This window comes from Rhamphochromis sp. 'chilingali' (genome assembly GCF_963969265.1).
Source record: "Rhamphochromis sp. 'chilingali' genome assembly, chromosome: 20".
NCBI classification, from domain to species: Eukaryota; Metazoa; Chordata; class Actinopteri; order Cichliformes; family Cichlidae; genus Rhamphochromis; species Rhamphochromis sp. 'chilingali'.
In genome coordinates, this window is record NC_137947.1 from 10,201,054 (window position 1) to 10,221,259 (window position 20,206).

Here is a 20,206-nt window from a genome sequence, read left to right on the forward strand (position 1 = left end):
GTAGCTGCAAGGTACACACAAAGTCTACAGTTCCGCTGCATTTGGCATATATTTCAAAAGAACGTGTTTGTCCTGTGAAATGGACTCGATTAATGTCACGTCTATTTTTGTTTATTTCACAAAATTCTACAAGCTATATGATTTAAGTTAAATTATTTGTTTGGTTTAACATCGGACAAACTTCACAGCGACACCGCCCATAGTCGTCGTCATTCATCCTGGGTCACCGAAGCACAGGTAGGATGAACAGTTTTGCTGTATTTGTCCCGTATTTCAGGGAGTTTGTTGTCACTGAGGGGTATATTTTGAACAACTCAAGGTTGTAAAAAATGACGACGAAGAGCCAAAGTCCTATTTAGTCGTCAGTGTTTCGCGGAGTTTAGCTTTCCCCTTTTAGGAAGCAGCTAGCTTATGTTGCTAACTAGCTCGCGTATTAACATCTGAAGGATGACAGCTGTCAACACATCACTGCAGTGTTAATATTTTTGTGTTATTCCATACGAGACTTGAGCGCGGCTATTATAACTTTACAGCCACTGACATTAAAATTACTGACGTACGGAACACAGCGAAGGCATTCCAATGGCGATAATTGGTCCTTAGCATCTATAGGGCTGTTATAACCTGTCCAGCTGATGGATGTGATAGTTTATTGACTGAACAGGCGTATTGTTAGAGAAGAGGCATTTAAATTAGACAACTGAGAGGCCCTGTCATGCTGTTGGGTACAGAGTTTGTCTCCTGAGCAGGAATGTCCAACCTGCAGATCAACACAGCTGTTCCCAGTATTTCTCTTCATCCTATAATATAGTATTCCTTTCATGCTAGGAATGATCTCTTCCATGGTGGCAATGAGGTGCAAGAGCTGATAGAACTTTTAGATGAGCATGAAAATGATTTTGATCATGTTATGTGGTGACTGAGTGGCCTTCACAGTCACCACAGCTCAAGTTTATTGGAGCCATTTCAACAACACAGCTGCATATACAACAAGACACATCAAATGACACAATACAGCACAACATACAAAGTACACGTGTATTGAACACATCAACCCATAAAAGTAGTGCAGTGTGTCAGTGTACCTATGTTTAAAGTGATTTTAGTGAATGGCGTAGAGTCTAGATTGCAGAAGGGAACAGTCCACAGTGCAAGAGGTTAAGTTAATATTGCAAATGCATGATACATACGTGTAAGTTTTGCTGCATAATATATTCAGATTCTGGGCGGCACGGTGGCAAGCACTGTTGCCGCACAGCAAGAAGGTCCTGAGTTCAATGTGTGGAGTTTGCATGTTCTCCCCTGTTTGCGTGGGTTCCATCCGGGTACTCCAGCTTCCTCCCACCGTCCAAAGACATGCAGTTTCTGGGGAAAGGTTAATTGATTAATCTAAATTGCCCATAGATGTGAGTACAGATGTGAATGTGAGTGCGAATGGTTGCCTGTCTCTCTGTGTGACAGACTGGCGAGCTGTCAAGGTGTACCCCGCCTCTCGCCGTATGACAGCTGGGATAGGCTCCAGCGCCCCCCGCGACCCTGAAAAGGATAAGCGGAAGCGAATGGATGGATACATTCAGATTCTATGATTACAACTTGCTGTAGGTAAATTGAAACAAAAAATAATAGAAGGTTCAGCGTATATTTAAGCGCCTAATAGCTTGGAGATAGCTACTATCTCTGTTCTTGTAGTAATACCCCTGTATCTTTTGCCTGGTGGGAGATGATTAAACAGATGATGTGTAGGAGGGGACAGTGATGATGCTTCTACCTCTCCTGGTGGTTTGGGTGGCATAGTGTGGAGCTATGAAAGGCAGACTACAACCAGTGATGTTGGAGGCTCAAATGTTTTCCAGGCTGCTGTTTGTCCTGATTGGTTGTGCTACCTTACCAAGTCAGGTTGGAGATAATAATAATAATGATAATGATAATGGTTTGCAGCTTCCCAACTGAACCCATATTTTCCATACATCTCTACTTCTGCCAAAGGAAGTAGAGTCTCTGATGGGCTTTGTTAACAGTGAGACTGGTGTTTAAGTTCTGTGATAAAGACTGGCATATAGTGGTGCCCAGGAAGCACTCTTTCAACAGACCTTGGCCAATGAAAGGAAGATGTTGGACTTCTTCCCTTCTAAAGTCAACAGCCTTTAGTTTTAGATTTGCTCAGGATCAAATTGTCTTTGCACCTCCTCACCAGCTGTTCTGTCTCACTCCGGTATGCAAATTCATCACTGTTAGAGATAACGTCTACCACACTGATACCATCACTCAGTCCAGCTGAAAACCCATTGAAGATTTTGTGCTAGTAATGCTCCCTACTGCTATCATCAAAATGCCAATTAAGATTATTTCTAAGAGAAGTGGTGCTCCAGTCTTTCACTTTAGTCAAAAAGACTTGTAGATTCAGTGTCAAGTCACACTGAAGCTGTTTGAGCAAAATATGGTCTACCGACTGCTTGTGTTGCAACAGTATATTAAGCTTTTTGTTCCTCTAATTTGTCACGTGTTCGTGAATCATTGCAGAGAGGAGGGCGCACGTCTCTGTGTTCAAGGTTCCTCACCATGGAGCTGGCTCACAGTCTCCTGCTTAATGAAGATGCTTTGGCCCAGATCACCGAAGCAAAAAGGCCCGTCTTCATCTTCGAATGGCTCCGGTTTTTGGATAAAGTGCTTGTGGCAGCAAATAAGGTGACTATTCAGATTTTTAGCTTTTCTGAGTCAGAATCATTGGAAGCGTTTTGTAACTCGATTGTGCTTTTTTCCCTTCTTTTTTGAATGCAGGTGGATGTAAAAGAGAAGCAGAAGAAGCTGGTGGAACAGCTGACGGGACTAATCAGCAGCGCTCCGGGACCACCGACTAGAAAACTCCTGGCCAAAAACCTTGCTACGCTCTACAGCATTGGTGACACCTTCACTGTTTTCCAGACTCTTGATAAATGCAATGACATCATCAAAAGCAAGGATGACACACCTGCATACTTGCCAACAAAACTGTGAGTTCCCATTTATTTACTACCGCGTATATTTTTATTGGCTATTTTTAGAAATACAGGAACTGCATATTAATAGTCTGCTTGAGCTTTCACATATTTTAATTCAAATGTAAGCTGTTCAGAACTGCTTTTAGAGCTCCAGGCACGTGCGGTAGGCCTATCTTCAAGGGTATTAGCAGTTAAGCTGGACGGTAATCTGCAGAACGACATTTTATGTTTAAAAGGAGGGATTAAGCGTACAAGACTAGATTTGCTGTGTTTCTTGCTGGCGTTAATGGAATTTAACAGTGGATGAAGCTGCATCAGTGGTGCCCTGCAGGGTTTTATCCATCAGTCATTCATACCTGCTCATTTCTGGGTAGGTGAAATACACAGACGTGCCAGGGCCTCCCTTTTGCATACTAAGCCACTGTGCTTCCCCTTCAGCATTTTACAGTAGATAAGGTTAAAGCTAATTCATGTATGTAAGCCAGTCTCACCATTTATCAACATAAGGAGGAGTCTAATAAATAGAAGTTAATAACTATTAATTTTCATGAAGTATTCCATGGTATTGCATATTTTAATTTACATAATTATGAATTTTCACATAGATTTTTGTCTGAATTGCTGTGTTAATGCACTGTTACACATTTCTTGCAGTGCTGCAGTGGCATGTGTTGGGGCTTTTTATGAGAAGATGGGGAGGATGCTGGGAAGCTCCTTTCCAGATACCATCAATAATCTTTTAAAGGCATTAAAGAGTGCAGAGGTATGCCACGTGAGAGTAAAAAAACTAGGAGCAGGCACACTACAATATAAGAACAGTAATGGAGGGATTGATTTGTAACGTCACTTTCTTCTATTTTATTGATGTAGTCACAAGGTAGAGGAGAGATCCTTCTGAGTCTGCAGAAGGTGCTCAGTGGACTGGGTGGAGCTGCAGCTTCTTGTCACAGAGACATCTACAAGAATGCTCGCTCTCTGCTTACAGACAGGTCCATGGCTGTACGCTGTGCAGTAGCAAAGGTCGGTCTCACAAAAACACAGTTAAGATTTTTAAATGTGTCAACTATCTTGCGCTTCTTTGTGGGGATTTTGTGGGCTGCTGGGGCCTTCCATATCATAAAGTTAAAAGCTACGTAGAAGACACACAGAGTAATCTTCAAACTCTTTCTCCCAAAACAGTTAAACTTGGTTTTTGATCTTAAGTTGTTAAGGCCCATCTGAGGAGCGTTATGCAAGGCTTCATTCTCAGTTTCACTCATAAAAGTAAAGGTACCGCATGCTTACTTGTGATCACTGTTTTCAGTACGATCTAATTTTCCCTTTATGACACAAGTACAGCAATTGTGTGTCAGAATGAGTGCAGACTGTTTTTAAAGGGAAGAAACCACTGACTTAAATGCTTTTGCTGTGTCACGTATGTCGACCGCATACACTGTTTCAATTTCCGTTTAGAAAGCGTACAAGTTACTGTGTGTATTGTAGCATTATGTGCACATAAGCCTCTGAATTCATGTCATGAAGTAGATATTACCAGTACACACATTATATGAAAAGTAATGATAGCGTCCCATTTTTTTCCTCCTTGCCTGATCAGTGCCTGTTGGAGCTACAAAATGAGGCCGTATTCATGTGGACCACTGAACTGGAGAACGTCGCTACTTTGTGTTTCAAGTCCTTGGAAGGGTCTAACTATGGCGTTCGGGTAGCCGTAGCGAAACTGCTGGGGACGGTTATGGCCACGGCCCTGATGCCCAAACAAGCAGCTGGTAGGTTACAGAGTGGATTTGTTGTTTTTAGAGTAGCTCACTGCTTCTGTTCTTTATCGCGTTCTTTTTTTAAACGTGTTCTTCTCGCAGTGATGCGTCAGAATGTAAAGCGAGCCACTCTGGAGGAGGTGCTGGAGCTGATGGCCACAGGCTTTCTGCGCGGTGGATCTGGCTTCCTGAAGAGCGGAGGAGAGATGTTGAAGGGGGGAGGCTCTGTCAGCAGGGAGGTGCGGGTGGGCGTCACACAGGTGAGGTGAACTCTCAAACATATTAAAAATATGAACCCGATCCATCTGACTCATCCATCTCATGTGTGTTTTTCGTTAATTTCTTCTTAGGCATACGTTGTGTTTGTGACAACACTTGGCGGTCAGTGGCTTGAGCGCAACTTTGCCACGTTCCTGTCGCACGTGTTGGACCTAGTGTCTCACCCTCGGGCCACGCAGACTCACGTTGAGGCTGTGTACTCGCGCCGCTGCGTCTCCTTCATGCTGCGCGCCACCTTGGGGGGCTTGCTTGGAGAGAAAGCACAAATCGCAGCCGGCAAAGAAATCTGCCAAGCCATCAGCAAGCAAATGAGGGCTGTGGGTAAGGAGGATGGGGGGGAAATATCACGGTTCAGAGCATTACAGAGTAAGTACTCATCCATTATTATCACCTTTTAATTCGCTCCTCATTCAGTTTTGAAATCTGTTGCATGGCTTGTGCTTATGTTGTGTGCAGAGACCGCTTCTCTTTTTCTTTTATTTCTCTGCTTTTCCTTCTGCTTTCTCCCTGTGAGGTTACTTTCCTCTTTCTTCATATCCCCTTTTCACCACAAGTAGTATCATAATGTCAGTAAGATCATCCATTACCTGCGCAGCATATTAAGTACTCATGCTTGCATTATTGCATAGCCTTTATGGCTTTTTTGCCTGTGAATTCACATTTTGTTATTGCCTTATAAACCCTAAAGAGCAGTTAGCGTAACCTTTTCTGGCATCTAGCATCTGGCATGCACCAGCAGAAAAACTGCACGTGCCACTAAATGCAAAGGCACACGACAGGATGATGCGATTACATCTAAAAGAACAAGACACAGTGTTTTGCATTATTTTATTTATTTTTTTCGCTTTTGATCATCACAAAATTATTTTCAAAATCACCCATACGTCGTTTACAAAGGATGTTTCTTACTCTGATTTGCTTTGCAACCTTTAAACCGATGTACGTTTCAGAACTTCTTGGTGTTAAGACAGAATTTCTAAAAATGTTGGATTCTTCTGGGTTCTTTGTTGTTCACTCTGTACTTGCTGCTGTATTTTTTTCCATCTAGTTGGATATGTGAGACTTCTTGAAATGGGACTTTGAGAAATGTCTAAGCTAAACATAAGTGGGAAAATGTTACCGGGAGCCATGATAGAAGTAGGACATCTAGTATATGTGTTTACATTTACACTAAAGTCCGAATGAAATGCCACAGTTCAAGAAGCATCTTCATATACTCTCTTCCTCAAGTCGTTTTATTGACCTTTTTTCTACATATGATCTGTCTTGACTGTTGTCTTTCAAGAGCTCAGAGGATTTTAGTTCCCGGTAAATGATCAGCTATTCATTTTTTTTCTTTTTTCACAATTATAGCCATCATTTCCTGTTTTTATTTATTTCTTTTTGAATGGGGGGAGACAAATCCTCAGAGCTCTTGGAGTACATTGAAGTGTGCTCTTCTGTGTTTTAATGTAGCGGTTCTGTAGTTTAATGTCGTTAGTTAAATATATGACAACAGTGCATGGCCTAATGGGGTCTGTTGTGTTATTAGAAGCTACGGTACGCACCTGTCAGTCACAACATTAAAATCAGTGTAGGTGACAACAATAAAAATCATTATTTTGCCTTAATGTTACTTGTCGAGTTGTAGCAGGAAGTCAAGTTGTTGGAAGCTGTAAAGATGTGACTTTTTTGATGTCTAAGCAACTGGATCAGATTATCTATAAAATATCAGGTTTTGGGGATTGTTTCTGGTAGTTAGTTGCTACCAAAAGTGGTATAAGTAATGAACTGGTAATAGGGTCACAGGGGCACTATACTCCACACTTTGCATGTGGTCCTGTCTGTTCTTGAAAGCACCTACAGCAGAAAGAAATCCCATTTTCTTTTACATCTTGTGTGATGTTTACCAGAGAGAGAGGGGGATCAGCATGATACACAGTAGAGTTTAAGCAATTTGATTCTCTGATTTTCTGCAGGAAAATAGCTTTAATCTGATTCTAACTAGCCGCAGACAATTTACACCTCTTTATGGAAACACTATTCCCCGATGGTGCTGGCTTTCTTTTCTGCAGCATAGTGCACCCGCCACGGCATATTGTTCAGGAATGGTCTGAGAAACATTACAAAGAGTTCAAGATCGGAAAAACAAATCAGATGTAAGGAGGCCCCACCTTGCAACTTCCTACACAATATCGGGTTTTAATGTTGTGGCTGATTAGTGTAAATTATACTAATAACATTAGTGATTTATACTTATTATGGACACAAAGCATCTTTTCTTTGATATAAATCTTTTTCATCAATGATGCACACATTATAAATTAGTGTGTTCTGAATATTATTGAGTATTCAAAATACGAACTTAAGTGATAACCCAGAAAATGTTCATGCTGACAGATCGCTTTGCTCGCTTCTCTTCCTGAAATTTGTGTTTTCAGAGGCAGTAGTGAATGATATCAGTGGGGAGAACAAGGCAGGGGCAGGTGATGTCTCTGCCAGCCAGCATGTTATGGTGTGTGCTTTAAAAGAGCTGGGCAGTTTGGTTCAGAGTTTGAGTGCCACAGCTTCACCACTCATCCAGGAGCCTTCTGTAGGTAAGATAAACAGAATACAAAACAGGATATTCACTGTTGTCACTCTCGGGTTTCTGGTAACACAAGCTCATGTGACATAAATCCTAATTTAAAATAAGGCTGAAATCCTTAAATAACTTATTCCACATCCACTTCTTCAGGACTCCTTGAAACCGTGACCTCAGTGCTGCTGCACCCAAGCATGGCAGCACGTTTGGCAGCTGCATGGTGCTTGCGTTGCGTCGCCGTTGCGCTACCCTATCAGCTCACCCCTCTGCTGGACCGCTGTGCTGAGAGAATCAACAACCTGAAGAGTTCGCCTGAGGCTGTAAGCGGTTACAGCTTTGCGATGGCTGCTCTGCTGGGAGGCGTGCACCAGTGTCCACTGGGTATCCCCCACACCAAGGGCAAGGTGTGTAGCCTCAGAATTTGGCCTTAGTGGTTCTTTCATATGTATGTCAGACTTGATTGACTAGCCTCGCTGTTCTTGTAGTTGGTGGTGAGTATAGCTGAAGACCTTCTGCGAACAGCTGCTCAGAACAGCCGTCTGTCCCTGCAGCGCACGCAGGCTGGATGGCTTCTGCTGGGGGCCCTGATGACTTTGGGTGAGCCTCAAAGACACTTCCTGATTTTGGAGTTTTTCAGAAATCGTCTCTTTCTCCCACCACCTTTGTGACCACATTGTGTTCATTTGTGTTCCCAGGTCCCTCCCTTGTGCGCTATCATCTCCCCAAAATGCTGCTGCTGTGGAGGAACGTGTTTCCTCGCTCCCAGAAGGAGCTGGAAGCCGAAAAAGCCAGAGGAGACTCCTTCACCTGGCAGGTCACCCTGGAGGGCAGAGCTGGAGCACTGTGTGGTAAAGGCTTGCACCTCCACAGTGTGCACGCCCTAAAATGTTACGAGACGCAGTGTTGACTAAAACCGTTCCCTTTCTTTTATAGCCATGCGTAGTTTCGTGGCCCACTGCCCCGAGCTTCTCACAGAAGACGTAATCCGCAGGCTGATGACTCCTATCGAATGTGCCATGACTATGATGTCTCAGTGAGTGTGGTGGTTTTTTTTGTGTAATTTTCTCTTAAATGTCTGACTTTTTCTTTTATTTTTTTGTGTGTTTTTCGACTGCATGTCTAATGATTGTAACATTTTGACTTTTCTCAGTGTCCCTGCCATCATTAAGGTACATGGAGCCCACCTGAAAGCAAGTGCAGCTATGGTGAGGCTCCGGTTGTACGACATCTTGGCTCTCTTGCCTCCAAAAACTTACGAAGGTAAATCAGTCACTTGTGCATTAGCTTTCACATAAGTTAAGGAGAGGTGTTTTAAAATGGGTAATCCTCTCGTACAGGCAGCTTCAATGCTCTCCTGAGAGAACTGGTGGCAGAGTTTACTTTGACCGACAACTCGGCCAACACTACCACGTCTTTGCTGCGCTCTCTGTGTCACTATGACGACAGCGTGCTCATGGGCTCGTGGCTACAGGAGACCGACCACAAGTCCATAGAGGATCAGGTTAGTTGGTAAAAGACCGTTCTAGTAACCCAGCTCTTATTTGAAGATGCTTTATGTATGTGATTTGGATTAGTCATCACTATCTCTCGTTAAATGTTAAATATAAGTTTGGCCTTTTGGTGTTTCTGTGTCGTTGCTGTGAAACAGTTGCAGCCCAACAGCGCGTCTGGCAGCGGAGCTCTGGAGCACGATCCCTCGTCGATCTACCTGCGCGTCCCCGTAGGCGAGGCCATCCCAGGACCTCTCCCTTTGGGTGTGTCGGTTATCGATGCTTCAGTGGCTCTGTTTGGTGTGGTGTTCCCTCATGTCTCCTTCAAACACAGGCAAGGCGCTCTCTCTTATTGTGGTGACTTGATGTGGTTCTGCATCATGTTAACATTATTTTTATTTTCTTGTCCTGCAGCTGCTCTCTTTATTTTCCTTATATATTTATATTCGCTGCATTGTTGCTGAGCTGTTTTTTATTAATATACTGTGTTTTAACTGATGGGTATGATTCAGGCTGCAGATGTTAGACCACTTTGCAGAATGCATAAAGCAGGCTAAAGGAGTTCGACAGCAAGCCGTCCAACTCAACATCTTTACTGCAGTCCTTTCTGCCCTCAAGGTAAGAAAAAAAGCTCTATATCCTCTTAAATGGGTAGGTCATTTAGGTAATAGCTACAGTGAGAAATAATGTTTCTCTTTCGCTTTAACTGTAGGGTTTGGCTGAGAATAAGAGCACTCTTGGGCCTGAGGAGGTGCGTAAATCAGCTCTGGCCCTGGTGATGGGAGCTTTGGACAACCCTAATCCCATCCTGCGCTGTGCTGCTGGAGAGGCCCTGGGGAGGATGGCTCAGGTGGTCGGAGAGGCAACCTTCATTGCCAGAATGGCGCAGACCAGTTTTGATAAGTGAGCATATCATGTCTCCAATTTCTGTTTCTTTGCTTTTTGTGTCCAACATTATGGTTTCAAATCAAATATTTAGGAAGGCCTTAAAAGAAAATTTCTTCATATTTTACACCAGTGTTCACTTTCATTGACTGATTGATTTGTTTGATTCATGAGGATGAATTTGATAGCATTTGGAGGTCAAAGGTCAAGCCCAAAGAGCTTACTTTTGGCCATAACTCAAGAATTCATACACCAATAAAAACGATACAAGTGTCTAACAGGATAAAAATGATGAATTGATAACATTTTCTGTTTAAAATGGTCTGTGGTTAACATTACCATGACAACCTAGTGATCTGTAGAAACACTTTGGACAGAAGGAGAGATTTGAGCGCCAGATTTAGTCTTCTGAGGTGCCAGGTTTGAAAAGTGTGGATTTTTGCAATAACATAAATATTGAAAACATTGTCTACAGTGCACAATGTTGTGATCAGAATAACCTGTATTTACCTTACATTAATAAATGTTTTTAAGAATACAGTGATTTTAGGTGTAAAAAATATTAGTCTATCACTACATATCTTGAATGAGCCTGGACAGACAAGGATGTAAACTGCACCTTGACGTTTAGTGGGACGGACAGAGAGTCATTTTATACCTGATTGCACAAAATAAACATTCTCACTACATTTTCAGAATGTCTCTTTTTGGAAAGTTATAGTTTGTGTTTCATTGTTGTTCATCTGTCTTGAAGTTGATCTCTCATACTTTGTATCTGTCTCTACTCACGTGATGCATGTCTTTGTTTTGCTCTGTTTACAGGCTGAAGTCAGCTCGTGATGTAGTTTCAAGGACGGGCCATTCACTGGCTCTCGGCTGTCTGCATCGATATGTTGGAGGAATTGGCTCTGGCCAGCACTTAAAGACCAGTGTCAGCATCTTGTTGGCTCTAGCCCAGGATGGCTCTTCACATGAAGTCCAGGTGCAGTCAATTATTTATTAGAAGTACATTTTTATATTCACTCATAATTAAATTACATTTTGATTGGTTTTCTTTTCTGTTAAATGTTATGTCTAAACCTAGTTTTGATGCATCCCTGTCTTTTTCTTCAATTCTGGTCTGGCCCACTCTAAATTAATTCAATCTGTGTTTTTGTCTTCACCAGACTTGGGCTCTGCACTCTCTGGCTCTAATTGTGGATTCAAGTGGTCCCATGTACAGAGGCTATGTGGAGCCTACACTGTCTCTGGTGCTCACCCTGCTCCTCACTGTGCCCCCGTCTCACACAGAGGTTCACCAGTGTCTGGGCCGCTGCCTGGGAGCTCTAATCACTACTGTGGGACCAGAGTTGCAGGGTAACTGTGGCACAACCAGATTACAAACATCATTAACCATAGTATTTTTTTAGCCAGCAGGTGGCAGTGTAACCGGTTTTGATCCTTTGCAGGCTACTGAAGTATATGTCTTTAAGTACAATGTTTCTTTGTGCTGGTCTTGCTAGGAAATGGAGCCACTATTTCCACCATCCGCTCGTCCTGCCTGGTTGGTTGTGCCATAATGCAGGACCACTCAGACTCTCTTGTGCAGGCAGCTGCTATCTCATGTTTGCAGCAGCTGCATATGTTTGCTCCACGACACGTTAACCTGTCCAGCTTGGTGCCGTGTCTCTGTGTAAGACATAAATACTTTTAGAGTACGTATGTGATAGTTAGAGTTTGTGTCAGTCTGAATGTTGATTTCCTGCTGTGAACTGGGGTTCCCATAGGTGCACCTGTGCAGCTCTCACCTGTTGCTGCGTCGTGCTGCAGTGGCCTGCCTGAGACAGCTTGCTCAGAGAGAAGCTGCAGAGGTCTGCGAGTACGCCATGAGCCTGGCAAAGAGAGCAGGAGACAGCAAAGACAGCACTGCAATCAGTCAGTACACGGTCAAAACTTGATTCGAGCATTCTGTTTGAATAATTCCCCTTAATGCAACCTGGATCCTAATGCCTTAACTTGCTCTGGTTCAGATCTAAACATCACAGAGACTGGTCTGGAGGGCGTTCTGTTTGGCATGCTGGATCGGGAGACGGACAGGAAGCTATGCTCAGACATCCATGACACACTCGGCCACATGCTGTCGTCTTTGGCCGTAGAAAAACTTTCCCATTGGCTGAAACTCTGCAAGGATGTTCTTGCAGCAACTACAGGTAAGTCTACAAAACGGCAAATTCAAAAATCATCTTTTATAAATCTTTCACCACAAATGTGCCCGTGTCCTCTTTCAGATGTAGGGGGCGCTGTTGTGTTTGAGGTGCAAAAGGACGAGGAAGACTCGGAGAAAAAAGACGAGATGGACGATGACACAATGTTCACGGGTCTGGGCGAAGACGACAAATCGAAGCCATCTGTGGCGCCGCGCTGGGTCACACGGGTGTTTGCAGCAGACTGTTTGTGCCGCATCATCCTGCTGTGTGAGAATGCAGACAAAACACACTTTGACCTGGCAGCTGCTCGTTCGGCGCAGGCCAAGAATGTGAAAGGTACCATTCACTGTGCTGCCAGAATAGACTACTGCAGAGTTCACTTAAAGAATTGTGATTGATTAATGCCACTTTTACTGTGCGACAGGAAATTGCTTATTCACATGCTTTCATTTAAAGATGGAACAAAGCTAGAGGTTCAGAGGGTTTTGTTCACTGTGGTAAATATAGGAGACAATATTTATGTAAGCTTTGCTGTATAATAAGGAGCTATTCTACAGGCTTGCCCGTAATAGCACATTGTACTGACTTTGCAGCTCTGAAACCAGCTAAGCCAAATTGAGTGACTGGGATTCAGTGGATGGTTGGTCTGCATGACGGCATGTCCAACTAATCCCTCAAAAGGTGCCCTTCAGTTAAAAGTCAATTAAATCTCAGCCCCAAATTTAATGTGGGGTTTCTTTCTGGTCGCTGCAGGCACACGCTGAAACTCCAAAAGTGTTTCCTCTTGAAGAAAGTATTAAAGCAGAGAGTCTGAAGAAAGCACTGGTTATAGCTTCTTGCTGAAGTGTAACACATCATCAAAGGATTAATAAATCAAATACTAAACAATGACTGGAAAAATCATTATTGTAGCTGCTCCCGGAGTTCATATTCCTTCCAGTGTTTATAATTAGGTTCGTATTTCTCACATAGTCCTTGTTGTTTTTTCATCCATCTCTGCCCGTTCAGGAGATCTGCTGGTGCTCCATTTATCTGACCTCATCCGCATGGCTTTCATGGCAGCCACAGACCACAGCAACCAGCTGAGGATGGCTGGCCTGCAGGCCTTGGAAGACATCATTAAAAAGTTTGCGTCCGTACCAGAGCCCGAGTTCCCGGGGCACGTTATCCTGGAACAGTACCAGGCCAATGTGAGTAAAGCATTGCATTATTTCGTAGTCCAAACCTAGAAACATTGCATGAAAGTAAACTTGTTGCAACTCGTGGGTATTTAGGTTGGAGCTGCTCTCAGACCTGCGTTTTCACCTGACACGCCGTCCGACATTACAGCAAAGGCATGCCAGGTAAGCCATACATACCTGTCTCTTTCACCAACTCAATTGCTTACAATTCCACTTTATGCCTCTTTTTGAGGTGTGTTCAACCTTCTTTCCATTAACAGCCATTAAATATGTTTTTTGATTGTTAAATGGTAGAACTGTGGCTGCGTTAGCAGCTTAATTACCACGACAAAGTGAGTCATCATCCCCTTAGAAGCCAGCAGTGTCAAATTTGTGACTTAATGCTTTTTGACTTAATTGAATGATGAGAATGTTGAGTGACAGGGGCAAATAACAAAACATGCCTGTCAGCTTATTACTAAAAGATGTTCTCTCTTTGACATTCCCCTGTTTCTCTGCTTGGGAGACTTTTTGAAGGGTTTAATTTTTCTTATCGAGAACAACTTACTCTGAAAAAGCGGATTAGGATACATATATCTGTGGATGTGAAGGTCACAGAGGACCTGTAGTTTTCTTATAGTTTAATAAGCTACCAGATTTATAACAAGCTGCTGCCCTTGAACTGACACTTTAATTGCTGTTCCTCCCAGAAGAATGCAATCTTATAAACATGTGGTCCAGTTTTACATCACTAAGGTGTCAGTCCATTTATTAATACCCATTTGTTTGACACTCCCACCCCCTCTAATAGCTTGGCTAATGAGCCTAAGTGCTCTGTTATATAATACATTTTTTACATCAAAATCAGAATCATAAAATTTTATTGTCCGTTGTTGTAATAGATAAAAACTGTAAGATCCATAGCAGTTTCACCTTTCTCACATTGACTACAGGTGTGCAGTACGTGGATCGGCAGTGGCGTTGTCAGTGACCTCAACGACCTGCGGCGAGTCCACAACCTGCTTGTGTCGTCGCTGGACAAGGTGCAGGCTGGGAAAGGCTCGTCCAGTCAGCTGTATAGTGAGAGCGCTACCACGATGGAGAAACTGGCAGTGCTGAAGGCGTGGGCTGAGGTGAGATGGAAGATGAGCAGGAAACTGCTCCTTTTTTTTTACAATCAAATGATGCATGTAACGAAACTGAACGTGCACTCATGGTTTCTCACTCAGGTCTATGTGGTGGCAATGAAGATCAAAAAAGAGGCTGAGTCTAAACCTGCAAAACCAGTCAGAAGTGGAGATGACGACGAGGATGAGGAGGATCTGGGAACTGACGTGCTTCCCCCTGACAGTCTTATCACCCTGGTGCAGCCAGAGCTGCCCTCACTAAGCCGCCTGTGGCTGGCCATGCTGCGAGACTATGCTCTGCTCACTCTGCCTGCTGAGTTTTCCAGTCAGCTGCCCCCTGATGGTATGAGATTCTTTCCTGTCTTCCTGTGTGCTAAATATGGTTTTAATATGATATCTTCAGTGAAACAAAATATAGCCTTGTGGTGTTTCTACACAACATTTTAATGTAGCTTGGTTAAAGCATCAATGTTCAAGTCTTATGTTCCACTTTGGATCATTTGATGTTTATTTTTTCCAGATATTACCAAAAACGTTCAACATTATTTGGACAGTGTCAGATTAAATGTCAACAAAAACATCTCTTAAATCAAATGGGATTGTAGATTACATGCTCGTGCACTCTGTTGGAGCTGTTTTCAAAGTCATTGACATGTTAATAAAGTAATTATATATAATTGTGTTTGTGTCCAGGCGGAGCATTTTATACCCCGGAGACCATAGATACAGCAAGGCTCCACTACCGAAGCTCCTGGGCTCCTGTCCTGCATGCTGTAGCCCTGTGGCTGAACAGCACTGGGTTTGGAGCAGGTGTAGGTCAGGAGGAGGTCTCATCAGCTCCCTCCAAGCCTCCTGGCCTCCCCCAGGGAGGCTCCACCACTATAAAGACCTTTGAGGAGTCTGTCAAAGACAGGATGCATCTAATGTTAGGTAAACAAATGCATAGCTAACATTTGCGGTGTAAAGCATTTAGCATACTTTTCCATTTTCTGGCTTCATAGTGTACCTAATACAGAAAACAGCAACTGCTTTTGTTCACCTCACAGCTGTAGGACCACCGGCCAATTGTGAAGGAATGGTAGTAGAAAGAAAAATACATGTGCAAGAATATAGACTAAGAGCATTTTTGTGTTCTTTCTCTTAGGTGTCAGTATAGAGTTTCTCTGCTTTCCCCGCCCTGAAGAGCCTATTGAACATGTGATGTCGTGCCTGCGGGCCCTGTGCACTCTGCTCGAGACTCCTTGTGCTAAAACACATATTGCAGATGACCAGGTAAACACACAGGGCTTAAATTATAGGGTAAAAAAAGAGAGAAAATTTTTAAACCACTTTTATGACTATTGTAGAATCTCATTAGTAAAATATGAATATATGAGTTACACATTAAGCTATAAAATAACTAATGTAGTTTTCACTTATTAGAAAATACTAAAAGAAATTCAAGCACCCAAGTGTCCTATAAGAAAAAGTGTTTTCCCTTTAAATCACCTCTTGCAGCAATCATATTGTGGTGTAATTCAGGTGATCTGTTTACCATGCACCACCTCACTGCAAATATTTGATAAATACAACACCGGCCTGTGATATTTACTGACTTTAGAAGGTGAAAAAGATCACCCACAGAACAGATGATTGGGTACCGATGGCTTCAAAGGGCACACGTGTGTATCCTACAAATTCAGCAAAAGAAGGTTGTATTTCTCAGCTGTATTTGGTGAAGCCTTTGAAGAGGGACGTGTCTCTACCAGACTGCTTCAAAGTGTGGACTTCAGAGGATTTGAATTGGAGCACAGTGTGTGGGATCACTCAGCCGTCTCACTAACCATAAAGATATTTGAACAAAGAAGTACAAATTGCTTCTGAACAGTATAAAAATCACATTTTTAAATATGAAATTGTATCCTATGGTGGACATGCTTTCTGCTTTTCAACAAACCAGAACAGATAGTTACAAAGCATCAAGCACTTTACTTTAAATGAGAAAAAAATACATAATTGAAACAGTTGGAATTCTAAATGTGAGAGAAATGAGAAGTTTGTGCTACATGTTTCACAGTCACATTAATGTAGTTGTTTACTTTTTCTTTCTGCTGTAGCTGCTGGCTGTGGAGCTCCTGAACGTGCTTCACAGGCTTCTGTTGACCCGGGATCCACCTGCTGTCCAGCTTCAGGTCACTGCTGTTGTCCAGGAGACCATCAGGGCTGCACATGACCATCTACAGCGACAGAAAACAGCAAAAGGTCAGAAACATTATGTTACACTGCATATAAGGTTTGCATGTTGTCTTTAAGCTTCTATATTTAGAGTGAAGTTAACCAAATTGTGTGGTAGTTTAAGCGGTCATTACTTTTTTTTGGTTTAGGCAAAGAGGAAGATGGCGAGAAAGACTCTCAGGCCAGCCTTGGAGAAGGAGGAGACACAGGGGAGCTCGTCCCCGGCAAGTCTCTGGTGTTCGCCGCCATGGAGCTGCTCGTGTTCATCCTGGTCCGCCACTTACCCCAGCTTAATACACGTGTGAAGGAGTCGCCCAGCCATGTGCCACTCAGGCCTCAGCGACTACCCGAAAAAAGTGCCCGCCTGGTGGCAAACGCAGTTTCCATCCTGGCAGAGCTGCCCTCGCTCTGCTCTCCAGCTGGTGAGGCCTGAAGCAAAGTGCAACAACACACAAATACCATGCATAATAAGAAAGGAAAACTCGCACACAGTCAGTTGCTATTTCAGTGTAACATACTCTCTCTTAATGGATGCTTCATGCATTTCTGTGACATTAATTAATGATAAGTAGCAAAGGAACATGAGCGTCATGGTTTTCAGCCCATTGTTTACATTTTATTTTTGCCTTATTAGGAAGCATGACCATCCTACCTACAGTGCTTTTCCTCGTCACCGGAGTTCTGAAGGAAACTGCAGTAAAGACTCCTGACAACTCGGTGCCAGTGCCTGTGGCAGCTGCCCTCCAGAGCATTAAGACCATCTTCACCTCCCCAATAGCCCGGATGGAGAGCGTGCAGACGCAGTGGACCAGCCTTGTGAGGAGCAGCCTGGCATCTGTACTTGAGTATTCGCAGCCAGGTGAGCTCATCCACACGCATTCATTATCAGACTCTGACTTTTTGTCTTTCTGTGGAGCAGAAATTTGCCTTGCCTTGCCAGTCTACAAAAAAAAAAGCACAACATCACTGTTAATCAAAAGCATGTTTGTGTGTTTTTTTTTTTTTTAGATGAGTCCAGGCCTGACATGGATGAGGTCAGTATGCTGACAGCGATCACACTCTTCCTGCTGTCAGCCAGCAGTGAGCTTGTAGGAGTGACTGTCCTGCAAAAGGGCTGCATGGACCACTTCCGAAATGCCCTCAACTCTAGTGACCCCTGGGTAAGCTCGCATGTACACAAACAAAGATGTAACAAAAGAATTTTGAATACCGAACCAAATCATCTGTTTTTAAATGTGTACCTCTGAACTTTTCTAGATATTATCTAACGGAAGTGCAGAATACCCAAATTTCTGAATCAGTACTAGGTTTTTACTTGCCAGCTAGACGGTGGCTGTGGTCTGCTGTGCACTGTACGCACCTCTCTTCTGTTACCAAACCCAAACGTAGCATTTCCACGTGTGAAAAAGGGCATCTCTGAACAACGCCTGGGCTGGATCCTTCTCCCATTGTTCAGAGTTCATGCGTGAAAACAGCTTCACACTGTTCACATAAGTCTAGCTCAGTTAAGCGAAAGATGTAATTGTTGTTACCACAGGTTCAGGCTCGGTGTTACCAGCTGCTGTTGTCGGTGTTTCAACACTCCAGCCGTGCCCTCTCTACTCCCTACATACACGCTCTGGCTCCACTCATGGTGGAGAAGCTGAAGGCAGTGGAGCGCAGCCGCCCAGGGACGGCTGCTGAGCTGCAGGCTGTGCAGGAGGGAATCAGGGTCCTGGAGAATCTGGTCGGCATGGGTGAAGACCAAAACCGTAAGTGTTCCTCTGCTTAATGGACCAAGTGAAGCAACATTTGGTTCATTTTGTGCCACATTTACTCTGTTAAAGTAGATCTCTTCAGTATTTAGCTGTGCTGCCCTAGATCAGACTAATAAATAATTAAATGTTGAATTTAATGCTTTTCTAATTTCTAGTCCAACCATTCAAGAAAAAACTTTTTTAAAACGATTTTATTTCAGTTTACTAATAATCTGGCAAATCTCTGCGTAGATAATGACATTACATTGGATTTGTGGCCACAGTTCTGCTTCTCCTTTTTTTAAACTGTCTCCTAATTACTGATTATATATATATATTTTTTTTAACTTATCACTGCTTTATGTGTTCAACAGGGGTGCAGCTGCTCGCTCTCCTTGTACCGACTCTCGTCTCTTACCTTTTGGATGAAAATTCCATCTCCTCTGCACCCCAAGTCTCCAAAGGCCTGCACGAGTTTGCACTTCAGAACTTGATGCGGATCGGCCCCCTCTATCCGGCTGCCTTCAAGATAGTGATTGGAGCGGCACCTGAGCTGAAAACCCGTCTGGAATCTGCTATACGGGCCAACCAGGCCAGCAGCAAAGCCAAAGCTGCAGCCAGGCAAGCTCAGCCAGCAGTGCAAGCTGCACCAACCATTAAACTCAAGACGAGCTTCTTCTGAACACTCCAAAATGCACCGCACACTCTCAACTAATCTTTTCTTCTTTGGATTTCTTTCAACACTGTACCACATGTCATGTCTGTATCAGTTATGCTTTCTAACTGCATTTATTTATTCTACATCTCTTCTTTGTTTTGATGGACGAGTACTCCCCTCAAAGAACGTTTATGTAAATATCTTTGAAAGCCTTTGAATGTTCACTTTAAAAAGCTTGCTATAAATTTTGTAGCAAATTTTAATTGTGTGAATGTATCATTTCCAGACCACACAATTTACATTTTACTTTCTTTTTTTTTTTTGTTCCCCCCAAGTCACCAAACCCAGCTCTCTGTGGAAGTTTGTTTCTAACACTTTTTTTTTCAGGCAGAGCTAAATTGAAATTTGAAAAAATCATCTCAAAACTTACTTACGAAGTATGTTTTCAGGTACAAACCATGACTTTTGACTTACAGAGGGCAAAAAATAAATAAATAAATCAGGTGGCAGAAATAAAATTCCAGAAAAAGTCAATATTTGCTCTACAATTTTCCCTGATTTTATTTTATTTTATTTTATTTTTTAGGAGGCCTTGGGGTCTCCAGGTTGTTACTGATGAATGTTACTTTAATTTCTTATGTTTTGTGTATTTTCTCAAATTATGTTGTAAACCTTCCTACTAATTGCTCAAAGGCATAGCTAATAAATTAAAGTTGATCAAACCAGTATCGAGACTAAAATTAGAACTAAATGATAAATGCATTATATTTTTCACTAAGACTCTCCAGTTATCTGCACACCAATCAACAAATAAATAAATATATATATATGTATATATAAGTACTGGTCATCACATAGATTTTTTTTTTTTTTGGTCTGATAAATACCCGTGTTTACTGCCTGCATGTGCTGGTGTTCACCAATGTCATCAATAACTGGCACATTTGTGTGAATGTAATGTTACACTCATTTTTTTCCCCAAAATATGAATAAACTTATTTTGACCTCATTGCTGTTGGAAGTTTTCACTATACTTAAATGTAATTGGATTAATAAAATAGGAATGCATGATTTATAGCTAAAGTTCTGCTACTGGGTCTGGACGTCCGGGCAATTCGGGTGAGCAAAACGAGCACCACCAGCCAACTCGCTGTAGGCGTGGAGTTTGTGGTGACG

General features: G+C 42.8%; 1 protein-coding gene across 2 annotated transcripts; it reads left to right on the plus strand.

Annotated features, from left to right (window-relative positions):
• Positions 1-85: 85 nt before the first annotated feature.
• Positions 86-19,205, plus strand: heatr5b (HEAT repeat containing 5B). 2 transcript variants are annotated; one of them, XM_080869757.1, is made up of 36 exons: positions 86-237; positions 2,521-2,685; positions 2,779-2,990; positions 3,633-3,741; positions 3,849-3,998; positions 4,573-4,744; positions 4,835-4,992; positions 5,083-5,377; positions 7,432-7,587; positions 7,728-7,978; positions 8,060-8,171; positions 8,270-8,422; positions 8,508-8,607; positions 8,725-8,834; positions 8,912-9,075; positions 9,223-9,398; positions 9,577-9,682; positions 9,777-9,967; positions 10,772-10,931; positions 11,116-11,305; positions 11,452-11,621; positions 11,716-11,863; positions 11,959-12,138; positions 12,217-12,471; positions 13,144-13,325; positions 13,410-13,478; positions 14,249-14,428; positions 14,525-14,765; positions 15,116-15,352; positions 15,567-15,694; positions 16,519-16,663; positions 16,786-17,058; positions 17,271-17,495; positions 17,645-17,796; positions 18,174-18,387; positions 18,747-19,205. In XM_080869757.1, exons 2-36 carry the CDS (start codon positions 2,560-2,562, stop codon positions 19,052-19,054), a joined length of 6,198 nt encoding a protein of 2,065 aa, XP_080725883.1. In that variant the 5' UTR covers positions 86-237; positions 2,521-2,559; the 3' UTR covers positions 19,055-19,205. The 2 variants fall into 2 exon arrangements, with proteins under 2 accessions (XP_080725883.1, XP_080725884.1); XM_080869758.1 differs by having other exon boundaries at positions 5,083-5,332.
• Positions 19,206-20,206: the final 1,001 nt, after the last annotated feature.